This window comes from Hydra viridissima, unplaced genomic scaffold, assembly GCF_058129835.1.
Source record: "Hydra viridissima isolate aposymbiotic clone 2 unplaced genomic scaffold, HvirCarnegie_v1 scaffold_3, whole genome shotgun sequence".
NCBI classification, from domain to species: Eukaryota; Metazoa; Cnidaria; class Hydrozoa; order Anthoathecata; family Hydridae; genus Hydra; species Hydra viridissima.
This window is the reverse complement of record NW_028324302.1, coordinates 415736-430348: the sequence shown is the minus strand read 5'-3', so window position 1 is coordinate 430348 and position 14613 is coordinate 415736. Positions and strand designations below refer to the sequence as shown.

Sequence of the window (14613 nt, the reverse complement as noted above, 5' to 3'; positions counted from 1 at the left end):
TACGTCATCTGCGAGAGGAACCTTATTATAAAAGAGCGTCACGTGACCGTATGACGTGATCAGAAGCGGATTTAAGTTTTGTTACGTGAGGTGAGGGGCGGGTGGAGTGAGTATCCTTTCTGTGGGTGGCGCGAATAAAATTTACCAATTTTAATAACACAGAGACATAACCAGTGGTTAATGCAGATTGTAGTTTATTTTTAATTTTGCATTATGCAATTATATTTTTGCACACAAAGTACTTTATAATTCTTCGTTTCAGTTTATGAACGTGGTGATAGAAATCTGTCAGCAAGATGTTTAAACAAAAATTTTAGTAATATTGTGAGTAACTATCAGAATTTAACAACTGGAGTTCACGATACTACATCTATAACTTGTTAAGTTGATATCTAAGTGGCATGTAATTTTGGGTGAAGGAAATGCCCTAACACCTGGTTACACCAATGAACTTTATATAAATTTCTTCACTTGTAAAACAATTTCTAAGTGATTGCTAATCAATAATCTCAGCGGCATCATATCGAATGTAGATTTTATAATTATTCGCGTAAAACTTTTGCCGCTACATCAATTTATCTAAATTTGAGTACGGATCGGTATACAATTATGAGGCCATGGTCGTAAACAAGAAGGAGCGAAGCCTTACCAACTATGTGGTTTTTTTGCAAGCTTAAATTAATAAATGGGGCATTATTTGCCGTGGCAGTGAAGACTAATCAATGATACAAATTTATCAAGAATTGAACCGAACTTGATTTGTAAACATTAAAAAAATGGTAAAATTTTGGTTCTCCTATAAAATTTTAAAAAAATTACGGTTTGGGTTTGGGTTTAGTGTTGAACAATGGAATAGTAGACAGCACTGCGATAGTTAAGCTTCTGGATTTTTAAAGTTTTACTTCGTGTAACTATTTTTGATACTTTATTTAAGGTATGAGACACCAAAAGTTTTATTCTCAAAAAATCCTTTAAACAAAAACCAACTATATTGATGGATTACAACATACTAAAAAAATACAAGCTTTCACTATAAAAGTTTAAAACAGCTTTGTAAAGCCTTAACTAATCATCTAACGATTGAGAGAAGAAGACAAGTACCTGAAAATGTAGTATGGAATCAGGTGGTCAAAAGTCACACTTTAAAATTCTATATTTGACTTCAGAGTTTTATTAGGAACATATTGGATTAGAAAAATCCAGAAAATGAATGTTCTAAGTTATGTCGTTTTGGAGTTTTTTAGTAATGAAGTCAAATTTTCGAAAACGAAAGAGTGAATCATGCTCTTTGAGACTTTTTTTAAAAAACATTTGTACGGTAAAGAATAATACTTTTCCCGGACCTCTATCGTAAGTGTTGCGCGCAATCGCGCAGCCATTCAAGCCTCTTACGCTTCCTTTTGGTTGTTATATAAAAACAAGAACTTTGTTACTTTTCTCTGTTACAAAAAATAAAGACCGCTCTAGCACGCTTACTTATAAATAAAAAAATAAAATTCTTTACATCGTATACAAGTACTACGAGAGTTAAAACCAAAGTTATCTTAGGTTTATCTTTCAAATTCCCTTGTTATATCGAAATTTAAGAAAAAAATATCTTAAATTTATCTTTGTTGGACATTTAAAAATTTGGAATAGTTTGATTTAGACAAACGTCACAATCAAATCTATGACATGTTTACTAACTCCTACCAAACATTCAGTTTTACATTTTTTCACTTTTGTTAGATTTTTAGTATTTATGACAACTTTTCAAATGTCAAAAATTGCTCAGCAAAAGTTTCATGGATGAATTGCATATACACTGCAGGCAAAAAGTTTCCGGACACTTGGATTTTGTTTTTTTTAATTCAAACTCCCATAATTATTTCAATAAAATTCAAATATCATATTTATTTTTTAAAAGATACATATAGTTACTATTTAAGAAAAAAAAAAAAAGACAAAAAGTGAAATAAAAAAAATACTAACAACACTATTATTATTAAACTGTCTTTTCGTCAAAAAATAACCCACGAGTTTTTATCACTTTTTGTGCGATCACTTTTAGGCCACCTACACCAGATGAAAAAAAACAAAAACATCCCCATACCATAACTGACCCACAACCATGCTTGATTGTCGGCACTAAACACTCTGGGATCATTTATTCTTTTGTTGTTCTTCTGATGTAAATTCTACTTCTTTGCCCAAACAGTATAAATTTGGACTCGTCGGTCAATAGTACTGTTTAAATTTGGACTCATCGGTCCAATTTTGGTAGTCTATAGCCCATTGTAACCTTTTTTTTTTATTTCCAATCCGTAGCAACGGTTTCCTGACAGCTATACGGCCAGAAAGTCCTGCTTGTAGTGGTTAACAAAATAGATTTTGAATGACTCCTATTAAAGCCAGAAGTTATTTCCGGGGTCGTAAGTCTTCGATTTCTTTTACTCATTAATATTATACTATTATCTTCAGCTTTTGTTATCTTTCGTGGTCTACCAGATCTATTTTTGTCTTCAAAAATGCCTGTTTCTTTTCATCGTTTGATGGTATTCTTGTACAGTACTTCTGGCAACTTGTAATTTTTTGCAAGTTTTACGAACTGAATAACTTTCTTTATGTAATATAATTATTTCAGAACGTTTTACCACCGTTAAAGAAGGTTTTTTACCCATATTTTTAACTAAATAGTCGAATTATAAAATTTTAAAATTTTTTTGAAGATTTTTTAATGCAACCGTCATTAATACCAAATGAAAACTAAACAAAACTAAATATTCTTAATCATTTTAGTCGGATATCATTATATTATAAATATTTCCTTCATGTTTCAACAAATAAATAACTTTAACAAGACCAAACTCTTAAAAGTAATGCAACGCTATATACCAAGTTAAAATAAGCAATTAAAAAAACAAACTTATTTATATAAGTTTGAGGCCAGTAATACCTAATTACTGACCTCAAACTTACATAAACACTTAAAATTAGTAAGTTTAAGTATTATAAATTAATATTATTGATTAGTTTAATGATACAGGATAGATTTTAGCTTTTTATATAAAAAATATCAAGTGTCTGGAAACTTTTGGCCTGCAGTGTACCTTACGGTGTCAATTCGGGTTTTTTTTAGTTCCAGGTACATTTAATGTCTAAATCTCAAGGCGCAGGTAGAAAAACTTTCCTTTTTTTCAATGGTTTATAACGAACAAAAATATTTATCGACGTGCTTTCTTCAATCCAAAAAAATTAAGAGGAGTTTTATATACACAAGAAGATATGGTTATTCGATACAAAAACATGTTGATCTCAATCATCTGCCAGCAGTTAATCAATTCAAAGAAATTGGATTCATACTGTATAGAAACATAAATTATTTATTGATTTGTATGGTTCTTGGATTGCGATTCCATCTTAAGTGCATAAAGTATTAGCACATGCTGTTGAAATTCTGTTGCATTCGCCTGTTCTACTTTATAATTTAGATAACCTATATAATTTATTTCCTGACTTAGCAGCGTCTTCACTATGGGTGAAGAAGCTATGAGTCAAATTTTTTACTTTATTTAAAGGAAATGTACAGGAGACTCTTTCCAGATATCAAATCTAGGAAGATTAGAATGATCTACATAAGGGGATACAACCACTAGAAGGTTCGAGTAGAAATAACAGAAGTATCAATGAAAAAACTGCACCCCTATTGCAAGAAACTTTCAACATTTGAAATCATTGAGATGGAGCAAATATTTCACAAGATATCAAATGATTTTACAGACCTTTCTCACAAAGGCTAGATGAACGATGAATCATTGTTAAAACTGTCCGAGTAAGAGTGAAGTATAAATTGCAAGAAATAATAATTGTAAAAAAAAAAAAAAAAAAAAAGTTGTTTTGAATACATACTAAATATTACACAGTTTTGTGTTAACCATTTTTTGTAAACTAGTTATTTCTATACAAAAAATTAACGATTCTATAAAAGTGCATTCAGTGTGCGTGAAAATGAAAGTTTCTGTCAACATCAGAAAAAAGCGGACTCAAACTCCTCTACCAACACCTTTCTACATGAAAGGGCGAGATGATAAAAGAAATAACATTTTAATGTTGGTCTTTACGGCGGTGATTTTGATGCTGCACCGTAAATTATCTTTATAAAAATTTACATTGTTTAAACGTGAGTCTGAGTTCAAAATGAGGCTGATTTCACCAATATGTTTAAAGCTAATGCGAGGGTTTAAATTAGAATTAATAAATACCTTAAGAACGGTTCCTAATGATTTATAAACAGTCCTTTTGATTAACATGCTGAAAAATGTAAACCATTTTGAGGACGTAGCTATTTAAATCACCTTACTACATGAAAGATGCTTCTATCAATGTAAGAGCACTTATGGTTTGAGGGGTCCAAAAAAAGCTGAAAACGAAAAGAACAGACAGCGTCATTTTTTGGCTCTGTTTCAGTTGTTGCTGATAAGTTTTGAATATAATTTTCAAGTAATTGAATAAAAAGCTGGACTTGTCAAATAATCTTTGAAGTAAGGTGAATATTTTATTTAAACTTTTTTATGACATCATCTGTTAATTTATCAAAACTTAGCATTCAAGCTTCAGCCATTTTTTTCTCAGTCATTATTGAGGTAACTTGGGCGAAACATCCAACTCATTTGCCATTAAAGTCGCTTTTTTAACTTTAGCAAGCAGAGTTTTTTAATTTAGCAAATATTTTTATTATATCAGCTTGCAATGCAGCAGTTTCAATAAAATTTTAGGAAGTGGTAACAAAATGCAAACATTCTGCTTTGAAATCTGCTGTACAATTAAAAAAAACGGAACGAGTCAATCAGCGGGATTTATCAGTTTCGAGAAAATTGTATATATACGTCCTTTATGACTTGTTAAAGTGAATAAAGCGCCAACTTAAAAGTACGTACTTTTTAAAAATTGCTTTTAAATAAAACTCAAGCAAACTTTAAAATTAAGATTTTGCAGGTGATTGGTCATTGATTTTGCAGGTGATTGGTCATGATTTTGCAGGTGATTGGTCATTGATCAAGTGTTTTAATCTAGAAAAGATTTTATTATAAAAGGCTTGTGGACATGATGAAGATTCAGATCACCGCGAAAAAAATTTGTTGCGCTTGTAGTTTTTTTACTGTTATAAAACTTGATAAAAAGAGCCTCATAATTCTTGTACCTATCATATGCAGCGGTTGACGTCATACAGTCGAAATTCTGTTTGCAACTTGTGCTAATTTGCTTTATATCAAGTAACGTTAAAATGAAAAGCAGCATCAAAGTTAAATACTTATATTGTTATGATTTGATAGCATGTTCAATGTAGAATTTTTATCAAACTAAAACTTGCATAAAACACCAAGAGCAATTTAATAGATCTCAATCACCTCACCCGTGAGTTGGACGCGTTATAAAGAAAGCTTTATACAACTTAACACTAGAAATTTCACTTTGATGGCGAATTCACCACCTTAATCGTCTTATTCGGTTTTGTGTGAATAACATGACTAGAAACGTGTGGGAAGTTTAGTATTTTCTTCCCTAACTTTGTAATTTTTTGTAATTTTTAGTTTTCTTTCGTTTCTTTCATTTGGTTTTATTCCAACAGTTTGATAACAATCAATATTATACAATTGTCATTCATAATTTTTCTTCACTTAAGGTACTTCTACAGGGTACAATTTTTCATTTTCTATTAAATTCCAGGATTCTTAACAGATTATCTGTTTTGATCTTTTTACTTTATGCTAAAAGGCTGCTTTTCTCATCCCACAATTTTTCTTTTCTAAAAAATCTTTTCTAACAAATGATGAAGTTTTCGATAATTGCATAAATCCTGTGCAACTTTTTATTTGGTTGATCTTTAAAAAATTTGAAGGGAAAAATGGCATCATCTGATGGAAGTTTCAGTTTTCAGTGTAAAAACTTTTTTTTTCAAACAAAGTTATCCTCGTTTGTTAATTATATCTCATAGTAATTTCTAACTATAACTTTTAGCAATTTCTTAGCTGCAATTCATTTATAGGTACCATATATCTCTGAATAAAATTTAACGAAGCGAAAACATATTTGAGAGAAAAAAAAACTTTAAACCTCAAAAACAGCGCGTTGCTCTTTTTGAAGTTTTAAAAACCCAAGTTTTAGTGCAGTTAATTAAAATAAAAATATTTAACACATAAAAAAGTTTTCGTTATTTTTAGATATTTCATCTTCGAAATCAGTAGATCAAACTAAGTTTAGTATTTACCAATTTCTTATCTAAGTATTGGTAGCTACAAGAGAGTCACATCCAAATTATTTTTTTGAAAAGTGTAGCTTAGGTTCAATCAAAAAATTAGTGACATTTTTTCCAAAACTCCAGTTCATTTTTTTTACAACTTGAAAAATGCAGTAAATTTAGTAAAGTTAACGCAAACAAAGAGCGTATAACCCCCTTCCCCTGTTCATGCGCAAAAGAAACGCACTTAAAATATCATATTTCAATAGAAAATGTAAAGATTAAGCTGTGTTAACGGAGGAAAGGTAAATTAATTTAATCATTTTATTGACTTTATAAAACAATTTTTCAAAAGCATTTTAATGAATGTGTTTTTGAAATTTTCTATTCCTAAAGTTTACATGTTTATATTAAACTTTTATGAAACGTTATAGCTTTACATAGCTACATAACTTCATAACTATAGTTTTACATAGTTACGCAACTTCATAATTAAAGTTTGTATTTCTTGTTTCATTGATACGACTGTGCTATAAAAATCAAGTTGAGATCCGTATCATAAACAATTTTTAGTGTGTTTCTAAAAATGAATAAAACCATAGCTTTAAAAAAATGTGGTCAAAATAAATAAACATAATTAAAAATGAACAATATAAAAGTCAAAAAAGAGATTTTCAATTATGAAATCATTAGAAGATCATAGAAAATCTTGTAAAGTTCTTAAGATTTGGCTTGTTAACATCACGTTATAAATATATTTGAAATACTAACTCTGAAACTCTGAACTCTGAAACTCTGAAACTCCGAACTCTAAAACTGCTTTTCTAAAATGTTTAAGTTTTAAACCGACGATGGTAAAGAGATTATAACTACTTATTTTTTTCAATTTTTATATAAAATGACGTGGCGATGGGTGCAAAATGCTACCTTCAGATCTTATGCACAATAAAGATAATTCTCCCTTCCCCTCTTTCTTCCCACCCTCCATCCCCCGTAATATATTGAGAGAATTTAAAAAAGAAACTTCTCAGTCATATTTCAATTATCTCAGTCTTGGTCCAATTATAAAACTTTTTTTCGTGATAAATTCATTTAGTAGCGTCCGTTTCCCTTCTTTTTTCTTATAAAAAACTTGTTTTGATATTTAATAGAAATTTTTTTTAAAAAGTTCTATTTTAATATGAATGATAATTAATTTTTATGTATTTCAATTTGAATAAATATCTAATCTTCAATTTGCTAATAACTAATTCATGTTATTTATCAATAACAATCAATTATTAAAGTATCAGAAATGGATTTTAAGTTGAGTGTGCTTCTTATATTTAATAATTCGAGTTTATTTAGGGATTCATCTTTTTAAAATGTTCAAATCAAAAGAAAATCGAAGTGTAATGTTTTTAAGTTAATTTTTAAAAATTCACAAATTAAAAGATAAGATCTTAGAAAAGTGACGCAAACCAAATCATCATGACATCAAAAAAATTGGTGGTTTTTCAAATACAGCTTAAAGATAACCGACTTGTATTTTATTCTGGGGAAAAATTAGAAGGGAAAGTTGTTTTACAACTGAGTAAACACATGGAAATGGAATGTTTAAAAATATGCTGCAAAGGAAAAGTTAAAACAGAATGGGAAGATCATGTTACTATTGATGATACGCCGCAAATACGGAAGTTTATAAGCAACGAAAATCTCATAACGGAAGAAAGAAAACTATTTGGTATATATATATATATATATATATATATATATATATATATATATATATATATATATATATATATATATATATATATATATATATATATATATATATGTATATATATGTACATACATGTATTTATATATGTATGTATGTATGTATGTATGTATGTATGTATGTATGTATGTATGTATGTATGTATGTATGTATGTATGTATGTATGTATGTATGTATGTATGTATGTATGTATGTATGTATGTATGTATGTATGTATGTATGTATGTATGTATGTATGTATGTATGTATGTATGTATGTATGTATGTATGTATGTATGTATGTATGTATGTATGTATGTATGTATGTATGTATGTATGTATGTATGTATGTATGTATGTATGTATGTATGTATGTATGTATGTATGTATGTATGTATGTATGTATGTATGTATGTATGTATGTATGTATGTATGTATGTATGTATGTATGTATGTATGTATGTATGTATGTATGTATGTATGTATGTATGTATGTATGTATGTATGTATGTATGTATGTATGTATGTATGTATGTATGTATGTATGTATGTATGTATGTATGTATGTATGTATGTATGTATGTATGTATGTATGTATGTATGTATGTATGTAGTATATATAGATACTATATATAGATAATTAATATTTTTAAAACATTTGATTTATAAATATGTATGAAAAGTTTAACAACACTTCCATATTTCACTTTGTATTCCAAAAGTTTATATAAATTTGATATATAGTTTATAAAAAGTCCTTTTAAATTTTTTGTCGTAGTTAAATATCATTATACACTTAAGTTTTATATCCAACAATTTCTTTTTAAACTTTTTTTTGTTGAAGCAAAAATGATTTTATTTTGTGACATTAAAACAACGTCAATTTTATCTTGAAAACATTTTAGAATCTGCAAAAAGTCAAAAGCACCCTGAAGGTTTACATGAGTATCCGTTTTCATTCCAACTTCACCATGACTTTCCCAGTTCATTTGAAGGTCAACATGGACACGTAAGGTATGAGTTAAAGGTGAAAATTAAAAGAGAGAGGAAGCCAGACATTAAGCAGCACAAGATGTTTGTGGTTAATGAAGTTATCGATGTCAATAATGAGAAATTCAGCAAAGCCCTGGGTGATAGCGTTCAAAGTACTCTAGGTATGTACATCCTGCCACAGGCCATAATATATCCATTATTGTGTTCATTATCAAATTCATCTTTTAATCTTTAGGATGCTTATGCTGTGAGTCAGGACCATTATCATTGTCTGCAAGTATTGATCGCACTGGTTACTGTCCCGGTGAAAATATTAGTGTAACAGCTAATGTAAGTAATAAAACAGGAAGGGAAATTACATGTCTCACAGCTGAGCTAAAGCAAGCAATCGAATTTAAAGGGTCACATGAGGAATCAGATATTCATAGCACTAAAACATCAGAGGAAGTGATAGGAAAGATATCTAGTAAAGACTTTTCTTTAGTTAAATTGGTACAAGATAAGATGTTATCTTTTAAAATGTTCAGTTTCTTCAGTTTTTTTTTAGTTCTTTTTTTATAAGTGTGTTATTTGAATTCCTCTTAAAGGCAAAGCAATATCAAAAGGTGATTCGTTCCATTGGCAAAATGAACCCATTAGAATTCCTCCACTTGCTCCATCGTTAAAGTCTCGGTGTATTAGTGTGTCGTATTATGCTCATTTACAGTTGAATGTTCCAATGGGATTTGATCTGGAAATAAAGTTGCCTATTACTATTGGCACAATCCCGTTCATTCCAATGTATGGCAGCGTCTCAGAGAAAAAAAACGGTAAATATTTCATGCTTTATATTTATAATAGTTAAACTAGCAAATAAAAACTTTAAGCGTGAACTAAAAACCTTAGGGATTTAAATTACTTTCTTTTTTCCGCATTTTTTTTACAGAACTCTGACAAAAATTGGTGTATTTTAAATATCACTCTACCTTAAAGGATCTGTTAGGATTACCTCGAACAGTAATTGCATTTAAGCATATCAATTAATTATAATAATGCTAATCTTATATTCCTTGAGAAGCATTTAATAAGCAAGCGGGAAACAAAATAATTTTTTTCTACACCATGCATTCATTTGCATGTCACTTTGGTTTTGCCAAGGCAATTAGGTGTAAGCGGATTTAAAAGGGTTTTGCCATTTATTACATCCTATTATCTAAGATGACTCATTTACAACCAATTATTACATTCTTTATCTAAGATGACACATTTACAACCAATTATGTTATCCAGTCACTTGTGACTAAATATTAGTCTAATAAAAATCAAACTGTTCAAACAAAAAAATTAACCTATTCAAAATATCTTCAAACTGTTCATATCATTATGAACTGTAATGAGCATATAACCTCTTCATTTTTATATTGCCCACACAAGTCTTTTATACAAAATATTTAAGTAATAAACCAACTAGATATCAGATATCAGGAAATAATTTGTAAAATAATTTTCTACAAATTGTTCAAATAAAAAAATCTTAATTGCATACTTCGCACGTTGATCATTTGGTTTTTTATAAAGTACATTAACAGCCGAGTGAATTCCAAAAACATTGAAGTCATAAATTGGTTAGAGCTTGGAAATATAAAACTATGTGCAGTCCATCCTTTTTATATTATAAATGAAATGTGATAATTTATAAATGGTAATAATATCAACAGAAATCATTTGAGCCAAAACAAGGATCTTTCTTGGAACTTAAGGCTGATGCTGGCGAGCTACGAAGCTTTCATCACTTTTTTCTTTGTATTTTCTACTTTTTCTAAATGATAAAGTAATGCTGCTGTTGCTTGTTGTGCGTTGAAGGACAAAATTTGCACTTTATAATGTTCTCTTTATTCACTTTATAATGTTCTCTTTATTCACTTTATAATGTTCTCTTTATTCACTTTATAATGTTCTCTTTATTCACTTTATAATGTTCTCTTTATTCACTTTATAATGTTCTCTTTATTCACTTTATAATGTTCTCTTTATTCACTTTATAATGTTCTCTTTATTCACTTTATAATGTTCTCTTTATTCACTTTATAATGTTCTCTTTATTCACTTTATAATGTTCTCTTTATTCACTTTATAATGTTCTCTTTATTCACTTTATAATGTTCTCTTTATTCACTTTATAATGTTCTCTTTATTCACTTTATAATGTTCTCTTTATTCACTTTATAATGTTCTCATCCCTTGAAGAAATTAATACATGTTTTCTAAATATCAGAAAACGTTTTCTTTGAAGGCTCCACATATTCACATTCTATTTTTAATTTTTTTTTAGCATTAGGATTTAGTTTTTTTAGCATTACTAGAAATACATATAAAACAAAACTAGAAAAATATAAAAAATGTGGAAGACAAAACTGCTAGAAACAAATAGAAAACTGAAAATAACACAATTTTTGGAGCTGGCCGGCAACCTACTCAGCAAAATTAGACACAGCCAAGGAATTATCAAAAAAATGGTAGCTCTATTAAACTGTGGTAAAAATTTCATCATAAAAACTTAAAAATGTATATATTCTGTAATAATTTTGTTTGTGTACCATTTTATCACGAAAAGAAGCCACAGAAAATAAACTTAGAGTTAAACACTGCCATGGATTTCAAAAGTGCAGGAAGATATGTTTCACATTTTCAAAAATGGTTTCGTTTTTTTTTTTCAAGAAAACACTGTGATAAAAACATTAAAAGAAAGCTTCATTTTCAAATAGTTGTTCCCCACATTAACAGTAATAAAGCAATGAGCCATTAAAACCCATATTCAGTGGTTTTAAATTGCACAAACATGATAAATGCAGCTGAACTTTGGGTGGTATAATTTATGCTATGAACATGAACAATTGGTGTTTGAGTTTAAGATTCACATTAAGCATATTGATTCTGAATCAGGCGTACACACGAACCATGTTACGGTCAGACTATACCTAGGATAAAAGTATTTTACTGGTTCCCATAATCAGATGAAATTGTCTTGGCTAGATGTGAAAATTTACAGATAATTGTTAGTATTCAAAAGTTGAAATAATTTGGGTAAATTAGCCCAACCCTTTGCCTTCTTAATTGAAATATACTGATATTTTTAAAAAATAATTAACTGTATTGTAAGAACTTCACGCAAAATCAATCAATGTTATTAAGACTACTTTTGTAAAATAGTTTCAAATTTTCAAAATTAAATTCAAAAGGGCAGTTTTTTTCAAAGTTTTAAAAATTATTTAGCCCTCGGTCAAAATTGCTTATCTTTCTGGCTCACAACAAGAAAAATGATTTTTTGCTCAGAGAAAGTTGATTTAAAATTTTTTTGTTATCTTGTTTTTATGTGGTGTTTTTCATTTTAGAACACTATCTATCAATTGGCAAACCCCCTGTTCATTTCTTAGGCCATCCTACGATGCATCCGTTCACATATTGCTCGCTAAATGAACATAAACCAGTAAAATTTAGAGAAAAAGAGGGAGAAAAGGATTATAAAGAACAACATTACGTGCCATGTTATGGATTCGCAAGACCCAATCCAGTACGGTTGCGAATTTATTGTTATAGAAAATCGGCAAAAGAAGTTGTTCATTAACAGATTTTTCTATTTTTTTTTATATCCATTTTTAGGATGTTCAAACGTATCACCGAAACGAACTTCAAGGTTTGGTTTACCCTTTCAAAAACGAAAATTTGTTGACTCCTGTTATCGAATGAATTTTGAAGAGTCTAATAACGCTTATTTTCACAAAGCAGCGCATTATTTTAGCACGAAGTCTTTTAGATTCTGATATGCTTTAAAGATTTTTGATAATAATTTGTAATCAAGTTTTAAACCCCAGAAATATGAAGAGAAAAATAACAAAGATTTATTTCCACTCTTTTTAAAGTAAAAAAAATGTTAAAATTTACAAGTTTATTTAAGTTCAGATAACAAAATTGGATATTTTGGTAAAAATAAGTACATTAGTTGAAATGTGTTTGTTAATGACAAATAATAAGCATTTTTAATATGTTGGTTTGTCCAAGTTGATATGATTTTTTTAATCAATAATTAATAAACAATTTGTATAACAAATGCACTTCTACTATTCACCCATTCGTCTTAATTCTGAAGTTTTTATTCAAAAGTGATAACAAAAACAAGTTGCATAGTTAAAATAGGCTGAATTGGAAAACTCTTGCAAGTGGATATTGTGTTCCTAGATTCTGCTAGAAAATGACACTTAAAATAACATACCAAATGATGTTATCTTTTTTTTTTTTTTCCCCTTACATCTTGTATTCTCATTACAAACTTTCTGAATTATTTTTTTAATGGAATGGACTTATGAACTTCATCACTCTTTGTGATAATTTGAATTTTAATAAAAAAATAAAATAGAAAAAATTTTGATTTCAAAAGTTTTAACGTAATTTCTTAAAATAAAGATTCTCTTCCTAAGCTCATGTTACTTATAGCCAATCATATAGAGAAGTTGAATTATTGTAGTTAGGAGTCACTATCATTTTTAAGGTTCTGGCTTAGTTTTGAAACATCGAATTGGGACTTTTTCGGTCACCAATCTTTTTGCTACTAGTTTTGACTACTGATGTAAACACTTACCTTCTCCCAAATAAGGGTTAACTGTGTGCAAACGCATGTGTCAGCGTTAGTGAGATATAACAGCGTGCAGAATGTTATTAAATAGTTTCCGTATACAAAAATATATACTTCTTGTTATAAACCATATATTTCAAGTGATTGCTTCAAATTTATTTTCCACTCATTTGTTAGTAAAATATTTAAAACATTAAAAAGTAGTGCTATTTAAGTAAATATGGACAGTACTATACATATATATATACACACACATTAAAAATAAATACATCTTTTTTGAATGTACAACTGAAAGAAATTTGTTTCTTGAGATTTTACCACAGTTTATTTTATTTACATTTGCAATACTACAAGATTAAGTAAAGAAATTTCACAAATAATATAAATCTCATCAAAGCGAAAACAACAACATGAAACTTTAGGAATTAGAATATAAATCCTAAAAATAAAATTTTTAAAACTTTGCTTTGGAACTCTACTGAATTCTTATAAAATGAGTAAATCCCCCCAAAAATAGTAAATATATATTCATATGTACAACTATATGGACGTGGTAAAAGCAAAATTCAGCTTTGTTTTCAAATAAACATTTTATCTTTTGTCAAAACTTTAATAAAATAAATTTGCAAAGTTTTTACTTAAACGAATTTAACATTTTAGATGAGCCAAAATATTAAGTATTGGCAAAGCAAAGTTTTATGGCTGAGTGCAACTTTTTTTAGAATTTTGAGAAATAAATGTTGAGTTGTAAAAAAATTCTGAACGGTCTAAATTTTTTTTGTTTAAATATACACTTTATATTGTATTATCTATGTTTATATATTTGCATAGTTTTATTATAAAAAATTTATACCTATCAGTTTGATTATTTCCAACTATTGATAGTTTGTATGTCTTTTAAACAAATTCGCTTGTCAGACCAATTGTTGCATTCTAAAATGTTGGAATAAGTTAGTACTGATTTTTTTAAATGAAAGTATATATTTAAATGAAAAACAAGGTCAATAGTTTACCTAATTGTCATTTGTCATTGGGTTGTGTTTCCAAATTTAA

General features: G+C 28.4%; 1 protein-coding gene across 1 annotated transcript; it reads left to right on the top strand.

The window, feature by feature from the left end:
• The first annotated feature begins 7520 nt into the window (after window positions 1-7520).
• On the top strand, window positions 7521-13065 carry LOC145180525 (arrestin domain-containing protein 3-like). The gene is made up of 6 exons (XM_090083257.1): window positions 7521-7940; window positions 8864-9112; window positions 9187-9417; window positions 9539-9760; window positions 12323-12501; window positions 12591-13065. Exons 1-6 carry the CDS (start codon window positions 7688-7690, stop codon window positions 12675-12677), a joined length of 1221 nt encoding a protein of 406 aa, XP_089939383.1. The 5' UTR covers window positions 7521-7687; the 3' UTR covers window positions 12678-13065.
• The last annotated feature ends 1548 nt before the right edge of the window (window positions 13066-14613 follow it).

Coding starts and splice junctions, on each gene's coding strand:
- LOC145180525 (XM_090083257.1), top strand. CDS start 7,688: ATGACATCAAAAAAATTGGTGGTTTTTCAAATACAGCTTAAAGATAAC. Junction 7,941..8,863: donor GGAAGAAAGAAAACTATTTG/GTATATATATAT, acceptor AAAACATTTTAG/AATCTGCAAAAAGTCAAAAG. Junction 9,761..12,322: donor CGTCTCAGAGAAAAAAAACG/GTAAATATTTCA, acceptor TTTTCATTTTAG/AACACTATCTATCAATTGGC.